General features: G+C 48.4%; 3 protein-coding genes across 4 annotated transcripts in view; 1 reads left to right on the forward strand and 2 right to left on the reverse strand.

The window, feature by feature from the left end:
- The window catches only part of LOC135112793 (zinc finger and BTB domain-containing protein 41-like), a 95,109-nt gene that overhangs the window by 11,053 nt on the left and 62,702 nt on the right, over nt 1-21,354 (forward strand). The window lies entirely within an intron of this gene.
- On the reverse strand, nt 3,954-5,983 carry LOC135112790 (uncharacterized). The gene is made up of 2 exons (XM_064027603.1): nt 5,741-5,983; nt 3,954-4,758 (listed from the first exon to the last, which is right to left on the reverse strand). The coding sequence occupies exons 1-2, from the start codon at nt 5,981-5,983 to the stop codon at nt 4,387-4,389; spliced, it is 615 nt and encodes a 204-aa protein (XP_063883673.1). The 3' UTR covers nt 3,954-4,386.
- Nucleotides 6,145-8,154, reverse strand: LOC135112897 (uncharacterized protein K02A2.6-like). The gene has a single exon (XM_064027847.1). The coding sequence runs from the start codon at nt 8,152-8,154 to the stop codon at nt 6,145-6,147; it is 2,010 nt and encodes a 669-aa protein (XP_063883917.1).

Genomic DNA, 21,354 nt, shown 5'->3' on the forward strand with positions numbered 1-21,354 from the left:
TTTCCTTTTCTCTCTTCCATTCATCATCATCTTGCATTTTCCTTCCATACGAATCTTTCCTTTATCGCCCTCCTTTATTCTTTTTCCATTTTCATCTGTTTTATCCTCAATTCCTCCCGCTTCCCTTCACATATTTTGCTGCACCCTCCTCCTTTCACTCTTCTCTCACATTACGAATCTTTCTTCCCCTTTCACCTCTCCCTCCTTTTTCTTTTTCCCATTTCGTCCTTTCTTCGTAAAATCTCACTTATTCCTCTGTTATCCTCGCCCTTCTCCCTCTCTCTCTCTGTCCCCCTCCCCCTCCCCGCCTCATCTCGCCTCTCTCTCCAGCGACATATATCACACCGCCCCCCCATCCCTCCCCACGGACACCCCCGCCAAGCCGCCCTCTATTTATGCAAACCGGCGTAAACCAAGTAGCTCCCTCGCCCCTGCCTCGCCCCTGCCTCACCCTTGCTAGCCTCTGTCCCGCGTCACCCTTTGATATCCTTCACCCTGTTTTTTATTACTTTTTTTTATTTATGTTGGTTTGCTGTTTTCTTGTGTTTGTGTTTCTTTTTGTTTATGATAAGGGTAGCTAGATTAAAGACGTCCTCTCTCTCTCTCTCTCTCTCTCTCTCTCTCTCTCTCTCTCTCTCTCTCTCTCTCTCTCTCTCTCTCTCTCTCTCTCTCTCTCTCTCTCTCTCTCTATATATATATATATATATATATATATATATATATATATATATATATATATATATATATATATATATATATATATATATATATATATATATATATATATATATATATATATATATATATATATATATATATATATATATATATATATATATATATATATATATATATTTATCTATCTATCTATCTATCTATCTATCTATGTATCTCTCTATCTATTTACCCATTTGCCTACCTGTGTGTGAGTGTGTGTGTCTGCTTCCCTTTCACACACACACACATACACACACACACACACACACACACACACACACACACACACACACACACACACACACACACACACACACACACACACACACACACACACACAAGTAACACATATTCATCAATCCGTGAATCATAAATTTATTTTCTATAGTTTCGTTTCCAATTGCATTTTTCCTCTCAGTCTTTTTCTTACCATTTTTCTCGGTCCTTTTTCTTATTTCCTTTTTTTGCAAGCCTTAACCTCCTAGCCTTTCTCTCTCTCTCTCTCTCTCTCTCTCTCTCTCTCTCTCTCTCTCTCTCTCTCTCTCTCTCTCTCTCTCTCTCTCTCTCTCTCTCTCTCTCTCTCTCTCTCTCTCTCTCTCTCTCTCTCTCTCTCTCTCTCTCTCTCTCTCTCTCTCTCTCTCTCTCTCTCTCTCTCTCTCTCTCTCTCTCTCTCTCTCTCTCTCTCTCTCTCTCTCTCTCTCTCTCTCTCTCAGGGTCTCATGAGGGTGTGAGGTCAAGAGTCATTGTTGCAAGTGTTACGCTAAAAAGGTGCTGTGTTTGTAGTAGTAACAAGACGAGGCAAACACACGTGCACACGCACTTCACGACCAGCCACGCACGCACATGCACACGCGCGCGCGCGCGCGCACACACACACACACACACACACACACACACACACACACACACACACACACACACACACACACACACACAGCGCCAGGGTGTGGGTGTGTAATATCTATAAGTCTCTGTGGCGAGGCAGATGGCGGCAACACGAGCCGGTGCTAATAAGATGCTGCAGGGGAGTGGGAGGAAATTACGTAGCTACTGCAAGGATGGAGCGGCTGGGGAGGCGCGGCTGTTGTTTGAGAGGAGAGGGGACGCTTCTGTGCTTGGGAAGGGGTGAAGGGGGCACAGCTGCCTCACCTCCCCTCACCTCGCCTGGCGGAAGCACCGGCGTGGGGCTCCCAAGGCACCGCAGTTTTCCTCTCCCGCGGGTGACCTCTGCCTGCGAGAGGCCCATTAGGGCTGCCTGAGGCCGCGCTGTGGCTGCCCCGCCTGGGAACTGTCCCAAACCTCCATAACACCTCCGCCCCGCCCCGCCCCGTCCGCCTCACCGCAACACAGCTACAAGCACCACTGAGACGGCAATAAATTATTTGTTATGTCGTAAAACCTGCAACGGATTACCACACTTAAACACTGAAACGAGCAGGCCACGGCGCCGCCGGGAGCCGCGACTGCTGTGACCTAGCAAAAAAAAATAGATTACTGGAGAATGAAGTGAAGTCTTGACAGGGCTGCGAGGTGACAGGGACGCGGACGTCACGTTACTCAAAGGACTCATTGCCAACTTTAAACTCGACCATTCACACAAAGGGGCTTTTAATTCGTCACGTCACAGTTTGACATTTAAACTCTGCGGTGGAGAGACTCCGGTGTGTGACGCGGCCCTCACGCCCACCCCGCGCCTTCCCACTGTCCTGCCGACGTGATGGTCGGTGTCCCCATAGCCCGTCCCGGCAGTGCCGTCCTTGCAGCGTGTGGGAGTGGCACGGGAAGGGGAGGAGTGCTTTATCCGACGCCTTTGAATTGTCAGGCGGGAGGGCGTGATCCACAGGGGCGACACTCACGGCCACACGCTCCCAGCCGCCGCCTTTACAGCCTCTCTCCTTACCTCCCTATGGCAGGTCGTCATCAAATTCGTCATTGACAGATATTTCACGGCAGATTATTGGTGTTCGCCGGCGCGGGAGATATTGTAGCAATGTGGCGCAGAGGAGGAATGAATAATGGAGTGGTGGTAGTGGTGGTGGTGGTGGTGGTGGTTGTCTTGTTGTTTTTGTTGTTGTTGTTGTTGTTGCTGTTAGTGGTGGTGGTGGTGGTGGTGGTGGTGGTGGTGGTGTGGTGGACAGCGGTGGGTTCCGCAGAGCAGTGACAGTGGTGTAGTGGCAGCTCTGCAGTACAAGCAGCCATGGCGGTGATGGTGGAGGCGTGGTGAGGCGAGCGATCACGGTGGTGGTGGTGGTGGTGGTGGTGGTTGAAGTATTATTAATGGAGGCGGCTGCGAGGTGGGCGTGGGAAGATGATCATGCAAGATGCTGCAGCCAAATTCATTCCCTTGCGGGTCGGAATTGATTTCAGCCAGCAGGCATCGGGGCGCGGGGCGGGAGAGGGAAGGGCGCTTTCTCATCGATACCGTGAACAGGTTTCCATTTTACGTGACTCCGTGCTCGCATCAGGACGCCGAGCACAAGACGAATCCACGCCAGCTAGTTATTCCACTCTGGCTGTTCGATTTTCTGGTTGAGATTTTCGATGAACGAGGCATTGGTGGGTCCGTGAGAGAGGGAGCCGGGAAAAGCGCAATCTGGAACTGCCTCGGTGGACTGCGGGACTCCTGTAGCTGGCCGCGATGCTCAGGGAGTTATCAGGGCAACCTTCTTCGCTGGTATCCGTGGCGGCGCCGTCATATCTAGTCTAGAGAGGGTGGCGGGTTCGTGGAGATGTCGGCACGAGGTGTGATAATGATGCTTGCCACGGAAGGAATAAAACGGGGTGGGGGGTCAGGGTGAGGAGGTCCGGGTAAGGGAGGAAACTAAGAGGAGGGAAATCCAGGAAGGAGGACTGGCGTGAGAGAAGATCCTTGTAGGGATCAAAGGAGGAGGCGAAGGGAGAGTAAAAATTTAGGAGGGACAAGTAGATGAATCAGATCGAGGAAAGGTCACTTAAGTCGGTAAGGGAGAATGTGGAGGGAGGGAGTGGGAAGGTCGCTGGGTGAGGCGCGGCAAATGGTGGGTTATAACAGAGGTGGTCAGCAGCAGGCAGGACACGACTTCTGCAGGACACACCTCTTCCTTCTGCCCTTCCCTCTCCCGAGCCTTGCTTTGAGAGGAGGGAGCGGGGAGAACCAGGGACGGAGGGACTCGCCGAAGTTATGGAGCGTGTCGGGAGGGAGGGGGAGGGTGGGAGAGTGTAATAACTGCAGGATTGAGACGTAGTAAGAGATGGACTCCAGGGGTAACAATGTATTAAGGAGCGGCTACCCGCTTGCCGGCTGGAGCTGAACTGGCTCCATACAGAGAGAAGCTTCCGAAATCAACTAGTATGAACTAATACATAAACCAATACATGAAGCAGTGAATGACAAGTAGTACTTTGGTAGTAACAATTATAACACTCCTCCCTTTTTTTAAAAAAAAACTCAGGTTAGAAACCATAAAATCAAGTTTACAACCAAAATGTTAAAAAAGATACAGAAGATACTAAAACTTATCAATTAGAAAGACTAGAAAAAAAAATATTCGATACAAGTTATAAGAAACGCTAAAACCCGCAAACACGAGACAAAAAACAAAATAAACATAGTAACTAAAACTAGCAAAAGTAATACAAAACTCCAACAATTAAAATAGTTAACACAAGTGAAGCAAGAGACCTAACATTTTATTTCCAAGCTATCTGCAAACGATCTGGCTTCTGGCGCAGTCTCTCAGAACGGCGCAGTGTTTCCCTCTCCAACGGCTGCTGTTGTGGCGGCAATCCAGGTTCGAACTCTTGACTTGAGGTTAACTCTCGTTCTTGAATTTGATCCGGCGCGTTGCTGTTGTGTGCTCCGGACTGCTTCGAAACTCCTGCCTTTAGGGGCGACACGCTGCCTGCCGGTGCCGAACCATGTTTCTGAATTCCTGCTCCATTTGTGAGGTCCATGGGAGGTGGTATGGCATCATCTGCGTTAACCGTCTCGCCCTCTATGCTTACTCTTCTCCTCACATAGTCGAGATGACGTCGTACAGTCCTCCCATCTAGCAACTGCACCTTGAAAGAAACAGGACCGGATTTTTGGACAATTACGCCTGATAGCCATTTTTTTCCCTGGAGAAAAGTTTACTACATAAACTAATTCTCCCACTTTAAATTCCCTATGCCGCGCTTTCTGATCATGGTAGTACTTTTGCATTTCTTGCTTCTTCATAACTCTATCCTGGACATCTGGATGCAGTAAGTCTAAACAAGTTTTTAATTTTCTTCCCACTAAAAGCTCAGCAGGGGAAACTCCTGTGGTAGTCTGAGGTGTTACTCGATACCGTAACAGAAACTTGCTAATTCTGGATTCCAATGAGCCTCCTGTTAATCTTTTAAGAGAATTTTTAAAAATTTGAACTGCCTTTTCCGCCAACCCATTGGATGCTGGATGGTAGGGAGATGTCTTTATGTGAATGATACCATTTTGTTTTAAGAAAGCTTCAAACTCTTCGCTACAAAAATTGGTACCATTATCTGTTACCACCGTGTCAGGTAGTCCTTGTGACCCGAATGTAACTTGCAACTTTTCAATAGTTATAGATGAAGTGGCTGACTGTGTAGCGTGAACATCCATCCATTTGGAATGGGCATCTATGATGACGAGGAACATCTTACCCATAAACGGCCCAGCGTAATCCAAATGTAACCTGGACCAGGGTTTTAGTGGCCACTCCCATGGCTGCAAAGGAGCGTCTGGGGGAAGATTTCTCACTTGTTGGCACTGTGAACATAGTTGTACTGTTGACTCAACATCTTTATCTATATTGGGCCACCACACATGACTACGCGCAATACCTTTCATGCGCGAGACTCCTGGATGCGTTGCATGTAGCTCAGCCAACACATTTTTTCTAGCTATCTGAGGCACCACCACTCTTGATCCCCACAAAATTATTCCATCTTGGACACTTAATTCGTGCCTCCTTCTAAAAAAAGGCTGAAGTATTTCCTCTGCTATATGTCCAGGCCAACCGTACAGAATGTGATCTCTTACCTTCGAGAGTGTTGAGTCCTTATCCGTCCATTGCCTTAACTCTCTCGACGTGACGGGTGTCTGGTCTAGTCTCTCCAACACGCATACCACATCACCGGGGACTGGAGTCACCTTGGGGAATTCAGGGAGAGGAAGGCGACTCAACCCATCAGCATGTACTATATTTTTCCCTGGTTTGTGGGTGATAGTGTATTCATACGCCGATAGTGTTAGCGCCCAGCGTTGGATACGACTTGATGCCATCACAGGCACTGGGCGAGTTTCATTAAACAGACTTTTAAGTGGCTGATGGTCTGAAATGATCTCAAAATGGCGGCCATACAAGTAATTATGAAATTTCTTAACACCAAATATTATTGCCAAACCTTCTTTCTCTACCTGAGCATACTTGCGTTCAGCTATGCTCAGGGATCGGGATGCGAAAGCAATCGGTTTCTCCTCTCCAGACTCCAAACGGTGTGCAAGGACTGCTCCCAATCCGTTATGGTGACAGCGTCACAGGTGAGCAGGAGGGGCTTGCTGCTGTCATAATGCACCAACACCTTGGAGCTCGCCAACAGTTGTTTCGATGTGGCAAGGGCACGCTGCTGTTCTGGTCCCCATTGCCATTCCACGTCCCGTTGCAGTAATCTGTACAAGGGAGCAAATACTGTGGAGAGATTAGGAATGTATCTGCCATAATAATTAACAAGCCCCAAATACGCCTTTAGTTCAGTGATGTTGCTTGGTGTGGGTGCCTTTATAACAGCTTGAACCTTGTCCTCGGACGGGTGCAGCCCTTCCGCATTAATTTTATGTCCTAAATATGTTACTTCTGGTGCCTGAAACACACACTTCTTTAACTTCAGTTTCACCCCCGCGTCATCCATACGCCTCAAAACTTCTGTCAGGTTACTCAGATGTTCCCTTTCCGTCTTCCCTGTCACTAATACATCATCCAAGTACACCACCACGTGAGGGATACCTTGCAGTAAGTTCTCCATAACTCTCTGGAATATTCCTGGCGCCGAGGAGACTCCGTATGGTAAGCGATTATATACGAATAACCCCTTATGTGTATTTATCGTTACATATTTTTTTGATTCCTCTTCCAGTGGTAGTTGTGAATAAGCATGTGACAGGTCTAATTTTGAAAAAGTCTTCCCTCCTGACAAATTTGCTAATAAATCCTCAACCTTCGGTATCGGGTAACTGTCCACTCTAGACACGCGGTTCACAGTCATCTTGTAGTCCCCACAAATACGTATGGATTTGTCTCCCTTAACTATCGGGACTATTGGCGCCGCCCACTCTGAGAACTGCACAGGTTCAATTACTCCATCGTTAACTAGCCGTTCCAACTCGTGCTCCACTTTGTCTTTCAAGGCGTAGGGCAACGGGCGAGCTTTGAAAAACTTGGGTTGTGCCTCCTTATCCACATGTAGGGTCGCCTTTGTGTTTCTGATGAGACCCAACTCCTCTTTGAAAACATTACTAAAACTGCGAATGACCTTATCACACTCTGACCGACAACTATAAACTGCAGCCCAGTCTAGCTTAATTTGTTTCAACCAGTTTCTCCCCATCAAACTCGGGCCGTCTCCATCCACTACCACCAACGGCAGGACTTTCGACTGGTTGTTATAATTAACCTCCACATTCACTTCCCCCATCACTTTCAATAAGTCTCCACTGTAGGTGCGTAACACTACGTCGGAATACTCGAGCACCGGCTTGCACGTATCCTTCCAGCTTTCTTCATACACTTTCTGACTTATAATGGACACCGCAGCACCAGTATCCACTTCCATGGGAATAGCCACCTTGTTAACTTCTGGGTGAACAATCACAGGTGGTTCACGAGCCCCCCGCACTGTATACAAGGTGTATTCTTCCCCAGTTGTCTCACCGTCCTCCTCTTCACCCTCAATCTTGTGCATTTTCCTTTCCATGTCTGCTTTATTTCGACACATCCTTGCCAAGTGTCCCACTTTCTTACATTTAAAACAGGTAGCACGTGCAAAATGACAGCTAGGAGCCACATGCGGACCCCCACACCTGTAGCACTGTGGTCGAGGATTCGTTCGCACCCACGGTGTCTCTTGAATTTTTCTTCCTTCCCCGCGCCTCTCCTGAATCTTGTTCACTTGACTGCTGCGGTACTCCCCAGCCTGTTGTAGGTCTTCAGTGTCTTTTGCCGCAGCCTCCATAGCCAGAGCAGTTGCCTCTGCCTTCTTGAAGTCCAAATTCCCATCTGCCAACAACCTTGCTTGTATTTTTCGGTCGTCAATTCCACACACCAGACGATCTCGTAACATGTCAGGTAGTTGGTTTCCGTACGCACAGTGCTCCGCTAATTTCCGAAGGTCAGTAATGTAAGAAGACACAGATTCAGTTGGTTGCTTGAATCGTGAGTTGAATTTGAAGCGCTTCATGATTACTGACGGTTTCGGGCACATGTGATTCTCCAACAGCACTTTGAGGTCACTGTACGACTTGTCGGCTGGCTTCTCTGGTAGGCAGAGTGACCTTATCACTTCGTAGGTTCTTGCTCCACAAACAGCCAATAAAGTAGATTTCTTTTTTTCTCTTCAATAATGTCGTTGGCTTCAAAAAAATGCTCCAGCCGCTCCACATATTGAGTCCACACCTCGGCATCCTGGTTAAATTCTTCTACTTTGCCAATAAATCCCATCCTCGTCGCCAATGTAATAACTGCAGGATTGAGACGTAGTAAGAGATGGACTCCAGGGGTAACAATGTATTAAGGAGCGGCTACCCGCTTGCCGGCTGGAGCTGAACTGGCTCCATACAGAGAGAAGCTTCCGAAATCAACTAGTATGAACTAATACATAAACCAATACATGAAGCAGTGAATGACAAGTAGTACTTTGGTAGTAACAATTATAACAGAGAGGGAGGGAGAACTGGCTGGAGGAGGCGTGAGGCAGGGAGTTGCAGGAGCAGGGGAATCTTGCAGGAGTTATCGGTCAGGTGAAGGGGATCGCATTGGTATTCCGTGCGGCCATCCACCACTCCCCTCCCCCCTCCCTTCCTCCCCTGTCACTCCCTCCCTCCCTCCCTCCCTCCCTCCCTCCCTCCCTCCCTCCCTCCTTTCCTTTCTTCCCAGCCCTACTCCTCCCATCCTTCCCTCCCCTTCCCGTCCCCTCACTGCACCGATCCTCTGCTCCATCGCGTTCATTTGATCCTCGCGGCGGCGTCTCAACGTCCATTGGTAATTGTTGTGCCTTGGCTGCCTTCTCTGGTGACTGGAATGCCTTCCTTGTTCGTATTAGTGAGGCCATTCTCTTTTACTCATATTTCTATGAAGCGTCCCTTCACTGGAACCTCTTAGTTCTCGTAGCTTTCTTTCCTTCCGCGAACTGCCCCCTTCCCACGCGTCCCCACCCGGTAGTCTTCCCTCCAGGATCCTCCGAGCAAGTTCCCTCCCAGTAACCTCTCGGCAGCCTCTCCGGTCCCCAGCAGGTCCTTCCTCATCAGCTCATTTCCCACAAGCAGACTCTCTCAAACTGCCTCCACCTCAACTCTCCACCCCCACAACCTGACATGTTCTTCCCAGCACCTCCCTTCCCTCCCTGTCCCCAGCAGCGCCCCCTCCCCCCACAGACCTCAGGAGGAGGATGGCTACACAGATTACTCTCTCTAAAACTATAATAAAGACTGACCCTGGTGACCTTCACGGAGGAGGAAGACTGAGATACTGTGATTCAGCCTGGCAGCCACCACAGCTCCCCCTGCTTTCCCACACCCTCCCCCACGCCCCCGCCGCGACGCATCCCCGCCACACACGCCCCTAACCCCCACACTTACCTGGCTGCCTTGTTTCCTTAAGCCCCACCGTCTGATCACCAAAAGATCCCACCGAAACGTAATCATCAGTGCAGTGTTTTTGTGTCCTCTTGATCTGAAGGTGAATCGAGGCCCCTTACTTCATCTCCCTTACCTGTGGGTGAAATTTGGCTCCGGGTTCTGTGAGGGCGGGTTGGGACTGGGGGAAGGGGGCATGCGTCTGTGGACAACCCATTCGCTGCCCGCCTCCCTGCCCATTGTTTGGCCCCGGCGTGTGTTGTGTGTGTGGCATATTTACGGCTGACGCGGGTAACGTTTGCCTTGCAGCGCATAAAGAGACGTGATCAGAAAATTAGCCTGCGGGAAGAACTGGAATAGCCGGAAAGTAGACAGGCCAGTGGAGAAAGAGAGAGAGAGAGAGAGAGAGAGAGAGAGAGAGAGAGAGAGAGAGAGAGAGAGAGAGTTCCCAGTGGTGGACTAGGAATGTACTGTGGCGAGTGGAAGGGTGGTGGTGGTGGTGATAATGATGATGATGGCTGTGTGGAAGCGGAGAAGGAGGAAGAGGAGGAGAAAGAAGAAAAATAAGGAGAAAAAGAAGAAGTAGAAGAAGAAGAAGAAGAAGAAGAGTAGAGGAGGAGGAGGAAGAGGAGGAGGAGGAGGAGGAGGAGGAGGAGGAGGGAAAGGAATCTCAGAGCTCCCGTTTATTGCTTAAAAGAAGTCTGTTGTAAGGTCTCGTCCATTTTCTCCTCCTCCTCCTCCTCTTTGTTTCCCAGGGTACCGTGACTGTCTATGCCACGCCCCCGCCTGTCACGCCCCGTCAATCAATGCTCAGCCACACACACACACACACACACACACACACACACACGTTTCTTGGTGCGCCCTCACGCCTCCCGCCGGTCAGTTGCCTCCCACGCTTACCTCCGTCAGTAGTATCCTTGGAAGCGAACCAGAACCCGATTTTGCTCCTCCTCTTCGTCCTCCTCCTCCTCCTGCTGCTGCTGCTCCTCCCCTTCCTCCTCCTGAGAGCACCTGTTGACCCCATTTCGTTCAGGAGGGCTTCATGTTTTTATAGTTATGTTCCTTTTAAGGTCTCACGGGGGTATCAAAAAGGAAGACTGGACGACTGGCTGGGTCTTTGTGTGTGTGTGTGTGTGTGTGTATGTGTATGTGAGAGAGAGAGAGAGAGAGAGAGAGAGAGAGAGAGAGAGAGAGAGAGAGAGAGAGAGAGTGGGTGGGTCTGGATTTTTTTCTCCCACATCCACTTAACACCCATTAACACGCTGACTTATTTCTGCATTCAAGGCTCCATAACTCACACGACTCGAGAGCGTCACGGCCACTTACCCAAATGAGAGAGAGAGAGAGAGAGAGAGAGAGATTCGAACACCACGTTTCGAAATAAAATTAATGGTCTATAAAAGCTAAACAATAAAGTCAACATTTTCAACACACTCTTACCAAACTTTATTTACGTAACAGCGAAATTAAGTGCTGAGGATTAGTAATTCTCTCTCTCTCTCTCTCTCTCTCTCTCTCTCTCTCTCTCTCTCTCTCTCTCTCTCTCTCTCTCTCTCTCTCTGCTAATTGTTTTGAATCGGTTATCTTCATTTGTGTTAATGGAAACGGACCCGACTATTACTTGTATCTGATTTGTGTTTCTTTCTCTGTTTTTTTCTTTTTTTTTTTTTTTTTCTTTTTTTCTCGTGTGTGTGTTTTTAGGCCCAGTTTGCTTGTTCCTCGATGCGGCTCGTGGGTTCCGCTTTTGTTTGTTTTTGTGGGGTCCTCGTTTGTCTGTTTCTGTGGCCTGCTGTACTTTTTGAGTCCCGTGTGTTTGTTGAGTTGTGTTTGGCAGGAGTCTGCTGATGAGTACTTCGTGTTTAGGAGTCTTCTAACGCGTATAACTCTCTCTCTCTCTCTCTCTCTCTCTCTCTCTCTCTCTCTCTCTCTCTCTCTCTCTCTCTCTCTCTCTCTCTCTCTCTCTCTCTCTCTCTCTTTATTTATCTATCTATCTATCTTAGTTCCTGATTTTGGAGTTCTTGTTCGCTAATGTGTTGTTCCTTGATTTCAATTTGATAGTGGAGAATGATTTTATCTAGTGTGTTGCTGACCCGTATTTTTTTTTTTTTTTTCGTGTGTGTGTGTGTGTGTGTGTGTGAGGTGGTCGCCAGGTAACCCCGGACGCTTCTCAGCCTCATCCCTCTCGCTCTTCAAGCCTCAAGCTGTTAATTCGTGCACGCGGCCTGGCACACGTACACACACACATCTCGTCACGCTCCAGGCCTGTGCGTGGCGAGGCCGTGGGGTGATCCGCTGCCCTGCGTGGTAAAGCAGCGCCGATGAAGTTGGCTACGCATAAACTTACTTTTATCGGGCGGCAGCAAGGTTAAAAATGAATAAATAAGTAGCAAGCACTTCAGGTCCTACAACTACTCTTCACCCGTTTTCTTGTTTTCATAATGTCCAACAATTTAGCGACAGATAAGTTCATCTTTATCAGGTTTTTATCGAGGAAGAGCAAGGTTAAAAGTAAATAGATATATAAATAGTAGCAACTTGGAGTCTCGAAATTGCTCCCCACCTGCTTACTTGTTTTCATTATCTGCCTGGGTGTTTCTTGTAGCGCAACTCGTCATGCGGGTTTGGGTTCCTGTAGCTGCAGGTGAGCGACTCCAGGGGAGGTGAATTAATTGGAAAGTCTATAGTTAACGCAATCAAATGCGTGAATATAAAGGAGTAGATTTATTGAAAACGTTCCGTTTGTATAAGAAGTGATGTTCGTGTGTTCCTCTGCGTTGTATCAGTGGCAGTGCAGTCGTCCACCAGCTGCTGTGCACGAGTGGTGTCTGCTGGGAGGATTTCAGTGTTACTGTCAAATGCAGGTCAGGTCCACCGATGTGTGGCTTCCCCTGAGAAAACTGTGAAGCTAAATGCGTTGTGCTGCGATTATACGCTGTGCAGACCTGTTGCCTCCCCAGACCACAGACCCGACCCCTAGGCGAGGCCCTCCGCCCCTCCCCGCCGCACAGCCAGCGTTGAGCGGGGACACGAGCTGCGGGTTCACATCACGGTGTATTATTGACGAAGAGGTGACTCTCCCCCCTCCATCTCTAGTGTACTCCAGTGTAAACAAGAGCAGCGCGGCATACTCTCACCAAACCTGTCCGCCATTACTGCGTCAGGCGTGAGTGGCGGTGGTGCTTGTACTAAAAACCTGATTCACCTGCTCTCGTCAGGTGAGTTTGTGGTTCGGGTGGACGGCTCAGTGTCGTCCGCGGCCCGCGTTGTTCAGGATGCAGGGCGTGAAGGAGGGAATGAAGTCGTGATGTATTGGGTATTCTTCCCCCAGGCGTGTGGAGCCACAGAGCAGCGTCGTGTCTGTCAGCTCGTAACGCTCAGTTTATATTTCAAACTCAAAAAATAAAATAAAAGATATTTATATAATAGCATCGTGCTTTTTCCAGCAATAATGGCGAACAGCCGCTCATTTTGTTTTTTCTCATTATGCAGCGCTCAAAGCTGAAATTCTGCCTTACCTGCGTGCGTGCGTGCGTGCGTGCGTGCGTGCGTGCCATACTATCCACTTCGGTGGCGTCTTCAGCTGTTAACGAGAAACATAAAAGATGCTATTTACGAGACGCCGGTTGTGTTTACATTATTCTGAGATGAGCGTCGCCCGGGGTCAGCTAAACGCCGCCGAGGAGCTGGTGGTGGCGGAGACGTGATAAGATGGCGGCGGCGATAACAGAGACGAGTTTGTAAGCGGCTTGACCTCTGAGGCGGCGGGGTCATGGGGGCTGACCTCCCTTGCTTCCCCCACTCACCCAGGTCCCCGCCCCGGTGTCTCCTGCCACCAAGGAAAATTCGCAGGAGCCTCAAAGCGTCGAGATCCGAGGCCTGTTGGGGGGTGGTGTTTAGAGGGGAATGGAAGGGAGGGGAGGCGGAGAGGGGATGGGGGGCGCGGCGCAGAGGTCAATAGAGGGTCGTTGTTCCTTCTGGTGGCGTGAGGGCATCTACACTTCCTCCGAAACACTCCGGGGTTTATAATAAGGCGCTGGAAACACACACTGCGCGAAGAACACACAGGCGCTGCTCAATTTAGTAGACCCTGTAATACTCCTCCTGCTGTGCTTCCTTCTTCACCCTCTAGCTGCCGGGATGCCTTCTGTGGGGGCGGGGGAAGGCGTCTGTCTCATGGCTGGGCTCGTCTTGCGGATTTTGCGACTCAGCTTTTGGATTTCTATGAGTGACACTGGGTAAACTTCTTTTCTTGAACCAAGCGAAAGCAACCCTATCTTCTCCTTCCTCCTTCCTATGACATGAACTTTTCAAGAGGAAGCTTTCAAGACACTTATCCTCCGATTTTCAGTTATTGCTTTCGACCTCGCCTTGGGGACTGGCGCTCAGGTGGACTTTTTTTTTTTTTTTTTTGTTACTTTTTGTTGCCCTTGGCAGGTGTCGCTCTTACATAAAAAAAAAAAGTCCCAAGTTGAAACGCGATACTCTCGGAGAATTACCAAATAAACTTGATCTTTTCGGACAACATAAACTCTCAGCCCGCAGTGGAGTGGCAGAGGTGGCCAGCGGGAGTCCAGCACGTGATCCTCCACCCGCGGGTGGATTACACGCTTGTTAACTCAAACACAGATTGACAGGCAGGCAGAGACAGTGGCGGAGGGTCACACAGACAGACGAAGACATACATATTTAATACAGAAAGATGGATAGTGATGTAGGAAAAGATAAACAGTCAGACAGACAAATAGACGGACAGACATACAGATAGACAGAAGAAGAGACTGAGACAGAGGCAGAAACATACAAACAGACAGGCAGAGAGATCGATAGACAGACAAGTAAACAGAAAGACACATTCATACATACATACATACATACATACTTAAAGACAGACAGACAAACAGACACAGATAGGTAAAAACAGATAGACAGACCACACACACACACACACACACGTGTATAAAGACAGACAGACAAAAGAGAGACAAACTGACAGAATAAGGGAAACCACTAAATAGCAAGAGGTAGGTAGTGGGTGAGATTTGAGGGAAAGGAAAGGAAAAGGGTGACTAAGGGTAAGAGGGTAGGCAGGGCAGTGAGATGCTCAAGGGAGATTACAGGGGGCGGAGAATAGAAAGCGTGGGGTTAAGGGAGATGAGAAAGAGGGAGGCGGGAAGAATAAGGAGAAGTAGTGAGGAGATAAGTTAAAACAGAAGGCATGGGAGGCAAAGAACAGCTGATAAAGGAAGGAAGACGTAATGTGGGAAAGAATAAAAGAAAGGAAGACAGAAAGAGGGACTGAGAGACAAGGTGGAGATAAGAAATGTCGGGAAGAGGCAGAGAAAGACATAACAGGAGACAGAGATAAATATTGGAGGAAACAGTAGGCACGGGCAAGGAAGTAAGAAGAGATAAGGAAACATACGAGGAATAAAAAATAAAAGCAGTGAGGAGGAATAAATGGCAAGGAAGAGAGAAAAGAAGTGGTAGAGAAGGATAAAAGGAAACAGACGAGAGAAAAGAAAAAGGAGTAGAAGATAAGACAAGGAAATGAGAAATAGAAAGAAGCCAAGAAGAAAAGAATAAGAGGAAACAAAGACAATGAAAGATAAAAAGAGGAAGGCAAGACAACGAAATGAGAAACAGGAAGAAAGCAAAAACAAAATAGAGGAAACACAGAAAAGAGATAAGTGGGAGAAGAAAGGAAAAGAGAAAAAGAAACCAAGAAGAAGAAGAAACGCTGATAAGAAACAAAGAAAAGAGACAGAAAGAAACCAAGAAGAAAGAGAGGAAACAAAGATAAGAAAAGAGAAAATGGAGAGGAAGAACAAAAAAAAAAGAGAGAAATAGAAGAAAACAAGAGGGAACACAGATAAGCAAAGAGAAAAGGAAAAAAAAGGGAGAGAGATAGACAAGATGAGGAAAACAGAAAAAAAAACAAGAAGAAAACGATCAAACAAAGATGAGTGAAGAGAAAAGAGAAAAAAAGGGGAAAGGCGAAGGAAGGAAGAGGAAAGGTAAAGAGAGAGAGAGAGAGAGACAGAGGAGAATAAAAGAAGACAGGGATAATGGCAGAGTCAGCAGGGGGCAGAGGGCAACAGGCATGGGACAGGCAAACCAGTGTCTCCTGTTCCTCCACCATAAACAAAATAATTTAGGTGTATAAGTAATAATGAAGATTTTACTCCCATCAAGCCACGCAGGTGAGGGGGGAGGGGGAGGGGGTAGTGGAGGGGGGAAGAGGGGGGGAGGGGGAGGGAGTGGAGGAGGTGAAGGAGAGGTGAAGGTAAAGAGACGAGACAAGTGATGCTTAAGATGACATCGAAATAGAAAAGAAGACGAGGAGGAAGAAGAGGGATGAAGGAGGATGAAGGAGGAGGAAGAGGATTGAAAGAGGAATAGAAGGAGGAGGAAAAAGAGGAACAGGAGGAGGATGAAGAGGAGGAATAGGTGGAGGAGGAATAGGAGGAGGAGGAGAAGGATAGGAGTATAGGAGCTGAAGGAGAAATAGGAGGAGGAGGAAAAAGGGGAATAAGGGAAGGAGGAGGAGGAGAGGGGTGATAGAAGGAAAAGGAGAAATAGGAGGAAGAGGACAATGACGAAGAAGAGGTGACGCAGGAGCAGAAAGACAAGGGGGAATAGAAGAAGAAGAAGAAGAAGAAGAAGGAGAATGACAAGGAGGAAGAGAAGGATCACAAAAGAAGAACAACATCTTTGCAGGTTCCTATGAATTTGTTTGTAATCTACACTAATATAAAAAAATAAAAAATATTAAGACAGGATAGAAAAGGCGAAGGCTCCTCCCCACTCACCGCTCCCTCCATCCGTGAGCAGCAGGAAACGAAAAGAGGATGAGGAGGAGGAAGGGGAGGAGAGGAGGAGGAGGAGTGGAGGTGTGAAGGTGGAGGTGTCGGGTCGTGGGGTCGTGATGTCACCGTCGTCACTTTTCATGCTTGTTTGAAGAGCGTGACTAACTACTACCCCCTCCACTTCCCCTCCACTGCTCCTCCACTCCCCTCCACTTCCCCCACTGTCCCTCCACTGCTCCTCCACTTCCCCTTCACTGTCCCTTCACTGCTTCTCCACTATCCCTCCACTTCTCCACTTTCCTGCACTTCTCCACTTCCCCTCCACTTCTCCTCCATCTCCCCTCCACTGCCCCTCCACTTCTCCTCCACTCCCCTCCACTGTCCCTCCACTGCCTCTCCACTGCCCCTCCACTTCCCCTTCACTGTCTCTCAGCTTCTCCTTCACTCCCTTCCACTGCACCTCTACTCCCCTCCACTGCCCCTTCACTGCTCCTCCAGTTCCCCTTCACTCCCCTCCACTGCCCCTCCACTCCCCTCCACTTCCCTTCACTGTTCCTCCACTTCCCCTTCACTTCCCTCCACTCCCCTCCACTGTCCCTCCACTTCCCTCCACTTCCCCTCCACTGCTCCTCCACTTTCCTTCCACTTCCCCTCCACTTCCCCTTCACTGCCCCTTCATTTCCCCTCTACTGCCCCTCCACTTCTTCTTCACTGGCCCTCTACTTCCCCTCCACTATCCTTCCAGTGTCCCTCCACTACCCCCTCCACTGCCCCTCCACTTCCCCTCCACTCCCCTTCTATTTCCCCTCCACTCCCCTGCACTTCTCCTCCACTTCACCTCCACTGCCCATCAGCCGCCTCTCCACCGCCCCTCAACTTCCCCTCCATCTCCCCTCCACTGCCCCTTCACTCGCCCCTCCACTGTCCCTCCACTTACCCTCTGCCTCCTCCTACCTCTCCCACCACCCCCTATTCAACTTCATCCCGTTTTCCATCAGCCCCTCACCCTTTCAACGCCCCCTCTTCTCCATTTCCCACAATCCACCCTGACCCTCCGCCATTCCCCCCTCCCCCCCTCACAACACTCCCTTTATGCTACGCTGCTTCTTAAGGTTGTAACTCCTCTCTTCACTCCCATCTTCCCCCCTCCCTCCCTTCACCCCCCTTGACCCCTTGCCATCATTCCAGCACCTCCCATCACCCCGCCCCTTCTCTTTCATCCCCCCTCACCTATTTCTTCACTCTCCAATTCCCTCTTTCGTCATTGTCACTGTCTCCACGTTTCCTCCACGTTTTCTGCTCTCTCCTGTCTTTTCTTCCTCTCTTCCCTCTCTCTCTCGTTCTCTCTCTCTCGTTCTCTCTCCCTCACTCTCGCCTCACTCCTCTCCCTCGCCAGAACTTTTTCGCCGCAATAGTAAGTTAATTAGTTAAAAAAGTTGGTTTATTTCGCATTCTTGTAAAAGTTCGAAAGAGAGAGAGAGAGAGAGAGAGAGAGAGAGAGAGAGAGAGAGAGAGAGAGAGAGAGAGAGAGAGAGAGAGAGAGAGAGAGAGAGAGATAATGACGGTGATGATTTGAAATATATTATATGCTTGGTGGCGCAAACATGACATGAAGATAAGAAAAGAAGACAAGAGAGAAATAAGATTAGGAAAAATAAAAGGAGGAGAAGGGGGAGGAGGAGGAAGAGGAGGAGGAGGGGGAGGAGGAGGAGGAGGAGGAGGAGGAGGAGGAGGAGGAGGAGGAGGAGGAAGAGCACATGCAGAAGAAATTATGATGATGATTGGGATGAAGAGAAAAAGGGAAAGACGAGAGAAGGAGAAGGAGGAACAAGAAGAGGAAGAGAAGGAGGAGGAGGAGGAAGCGAAGGTGCACAGTGATATAGACAAAATACTGGTACGAGAAGAACAACTATCACAGCCACAATAAGAACAAAAACAACATGAACAACGATACTACTACTACTACTACTACTACTACTACTACTACTACTACTACAGCTACCACCATAAGAAAAAAAAAATAATATATGTAAACAAATAAGTAAATGAATTCTGGCGGTTTTTTTAAATAATGACTAGCAAACAAGTAACGTGAGAAGCCACTTTGGAGGCGGCAGGGCCAGATTCGTCTTATTTAGGAGGAGATGAGGGTGTGGGAGGCAAACGGATGGCTCGGTCAGGAATCTGTGAAGAAGTCGATTTAGATAAGAAACTTGCGGGTGTACCAAGAGATTGTAAAACTCACACTGTACGTAACCCGGGGAGGAGGGGAGAGTGCGGAGGGCAGAGGGGGGTTGAGTACTCCTTCCCTCCCTCTCTCCATCTCTCCTTCCCTCCCTTCCCTCCCTTCCTTCCTCGCAGCATCACGCACTTGCTCTCTCCATCTCTCTCTCTCCCTTCTTATTTCTTCTCTTTAGCTCCCCTTTTTTCATTCTCTCACTCGGTATTCTTCCTCACTTCTCAACGTATCTCTCTCTCTCTCTCTCTCTCTCTCTCTCTCTCTCTCTCTCTCTCTCTCTCTCTCTCTCTCTCTCTCTCTCTCTCTCTCTCTCTCTCTCATTAGTGAAGTCTGATTTTCGAGGTACAAAGTAGCCACGCGAGTTTCATGAAATATTCAACAGGTTTTAAAAGCGGCAAAGTTTTGGCTTCCCTCTGACTTGCGTGTGTGTGTGTGTGTGTGTGTGTGTGTGTGTGTGTGTGTGTGTGTGTGTGTGTGTGTGTGTGTGTGTGTGTGTGTGTGTGTGTGTGTGTGTGTGTTTCATGTACGGTACATCTCTTTTGGTTAATTATTTCTGTATTAGCATGTTTGTATTTATGTATTTATGTCTTTGTGTGTTTGTGCGTGTGTGTATGTGTGTGTGTGTGTGTGTGTGTGTGTGTGTGTGTGTGTGTGTGTGTGTGTGTGTGTGTGTGTGTGTGTGTGTGTGTTTAGGTATGCGTGCGTGTATGCATTTATGTGAAGTATGTATATAAGTATGTATGCTTGTATGTGTTTTTATGTATCGTGTATACATATATTTTTCGTACAGTTGGTCACACAGTACTTAACTACGCACGCATGTTTACTTACGTATGTATGAACATATATATGCATGCACGAGTACTATATGCTTACATGTACAAGTATGTATGTGCGTATGTATGTGTGTGAGACAATGCATTCACCCACCAAACTTTCTTCCTGTGATTTTAATATTTATTCCACACTCCCTGGAGCAGCACAGCGCCGTGACATTCAAGGGACGCAGCGCTCTGATGCATCACCGCCTTCACTCTGGTTCGGGGGACGCATCGCAGGGCCTTCATAAATAAGTCTTGGGCTTCCTCTGCGTTACGTTACGTCATCGTGTTTGCGAGAAGAGGCGTGGAGGAAGGAGAGGAAAGTAGAGAGAGAGAGAGAGAGAGAGAGAGAGAGAGAGAGAGAGAGAGAGAGAGAGAGAGAGAGAGAGAGTGAGTAATAATGTATTTGGTTTCTATGAAGTGTGTGGAAAGAAAAGTAAATGTTAGTAAGACGATGTTTCTCTCTCTCTCTCTCTCTCTCTCTCTCTCTCTCTCTCTCTCTCTCTCTCTCTCTCTCTCTCTCTCTCTCTCTCTCTCTCTCTCTCTCCCTCCCTCTCTCTCTCTCTCTCTCTCTCTCTCTCTCTCTCTCTCTCTCTCTCTCTCTCTCTCTCTCTCTCTCTCTCTCTCCCTCCCTCCCTCCCTCTCTCTCTCTCTCTCTCTCTCTCTCTCTCTCTCTCTCTCTCTCTCTCTCTCTCTCTCTCTCTCTCTCTCTCTCTCTCTCTCTCTCTCCCACCTGTTAATCATCACTCCCATAAGTCAATACAAGCAACTACAGATAAGACAAGTGTCAGCCCAGCACGCTCTCTCATTGGTCAGTGGGACGAGCCAGGCCCAACATTCGCGTCGTTCAGCCTCCGTGTGGGACTCTCCTCTCCTGGCTGAGGCACCGTGGCTGAGGCTCCTCCTGGTAACCTCCTCCTCCTCCTCCTCCTCCTCCTTCTCTACTTCGTCTTCTATATTTTCTTTCCCTTCTCCTCCTCCTTCTTTTCCTCCTCTTTCTTTTCCTCCCCCGCACCGCCATCCGCACCTCCCCCTCGTTCATCACCCATTGGAACCTGTTTACAATTTTTTTCTTGCGCTGGTATTATTTAGTGTCAGATGGAAGCGATAGCAGGAACCTTCGTACAATAAGAGGGAACTCAGTCTTCATAATAGTTCGTTAGCTCGGTAAATATTTGTACACGCTGGACACTGCATGGGCCTTCCTTCTGTCCTTCCTTTTCTTTCCTTCTTGTCCTCCTCCTCCTCCTCCTCCTTCTTCTTCTTCACACGGACGCAGTGACAGCAGGAGGACGTGACAGAACGGTTAGTGAGGTGGTGACCACTCAGGGACGCTGGGACGTGTAAGGATGTCACGACTATTACCATGAGAAGGAATTACGTGGCCTCACCCTTCTCTGGATGGCTTGGCAACTTTCCCTTACCGTGTTTTCCTCCCTCAAGCTTCCGTCATGTTCCTTGTCTTGGTGTCTCTTGGTTACTAAGCCTTTTCTATAGATATTAGTGTTTATTATTATTATTATTATTATTATTATTATTATTATTATTATTATTATTATTATTATTGTTATTTATTCATTTATCTATTTATTTATTTATTTATTTATTTATTTTTACCATCCTCCTCCTCTTCTCCTCCAGGCGGATGTTTCTCCACCAAGTAAAAGTTCCTCTGGGTGGGTTCCTTCCCCCGCGGGACAGATGGCTCAGGATATGTCAGTGTCACGATACAAACGTCGTCATCAGAGCTCAGTGTCCCCCTCGACCCTTTTCTCCCCTGACCCTACCCCTTTCCCCCTCCTCGTCTCTACTTTACACTTCTCTCCTCCTTCCTCGTCCTTCCCTTCGCTCGACCTCTCTGTAACGCTAGTGAGGGCGGGGCGGCGTAATTGTAAAGGTGGACTGGAGGGGAGAAGCGATGTGGGAAAATGAGGGTGT

Source organism: Scylla paramamosain, chromosome 24 (genome assembly GCF_035594125.1).
Source record: "Scylla paramamosain isolate STU-SP2022 chromosome 24, ASM3559412v1, whole genome shotgun sequence".
Taxonomy (NCBI): domain Eukaryota; kingdom Metazoa; phylum Arthropoda; class Malacostraca; order Decapoda; family Portunidae; genus Scylla; species Scylla paramamosain.

Excerpts from the sequence above, each read along its gene's own strand:
- LOC135112790 (XM_064027603.1), bottom strand. The coding sequence starts at position 5,983 with ATGGCATCAAGTCGTATCCAACGCTGGGCGCTAACACTATCGGCGTAT. Across the intron at positions 4,759-5,740 it reads AGGACTCAACACTCTCGAAG|GTGCAGTTGCTAGATGGGAG; the intron begins GTAAGAGATCAC and ends GTTTCTTTCAAG.
- LOC135112897 (XM_064027847.1), bottom strand. The coding sequence starts at position 8,154 with ATGAAGCGCTTCAAATTCAACTCACGATTCAAGCAACCAACTGAATCT.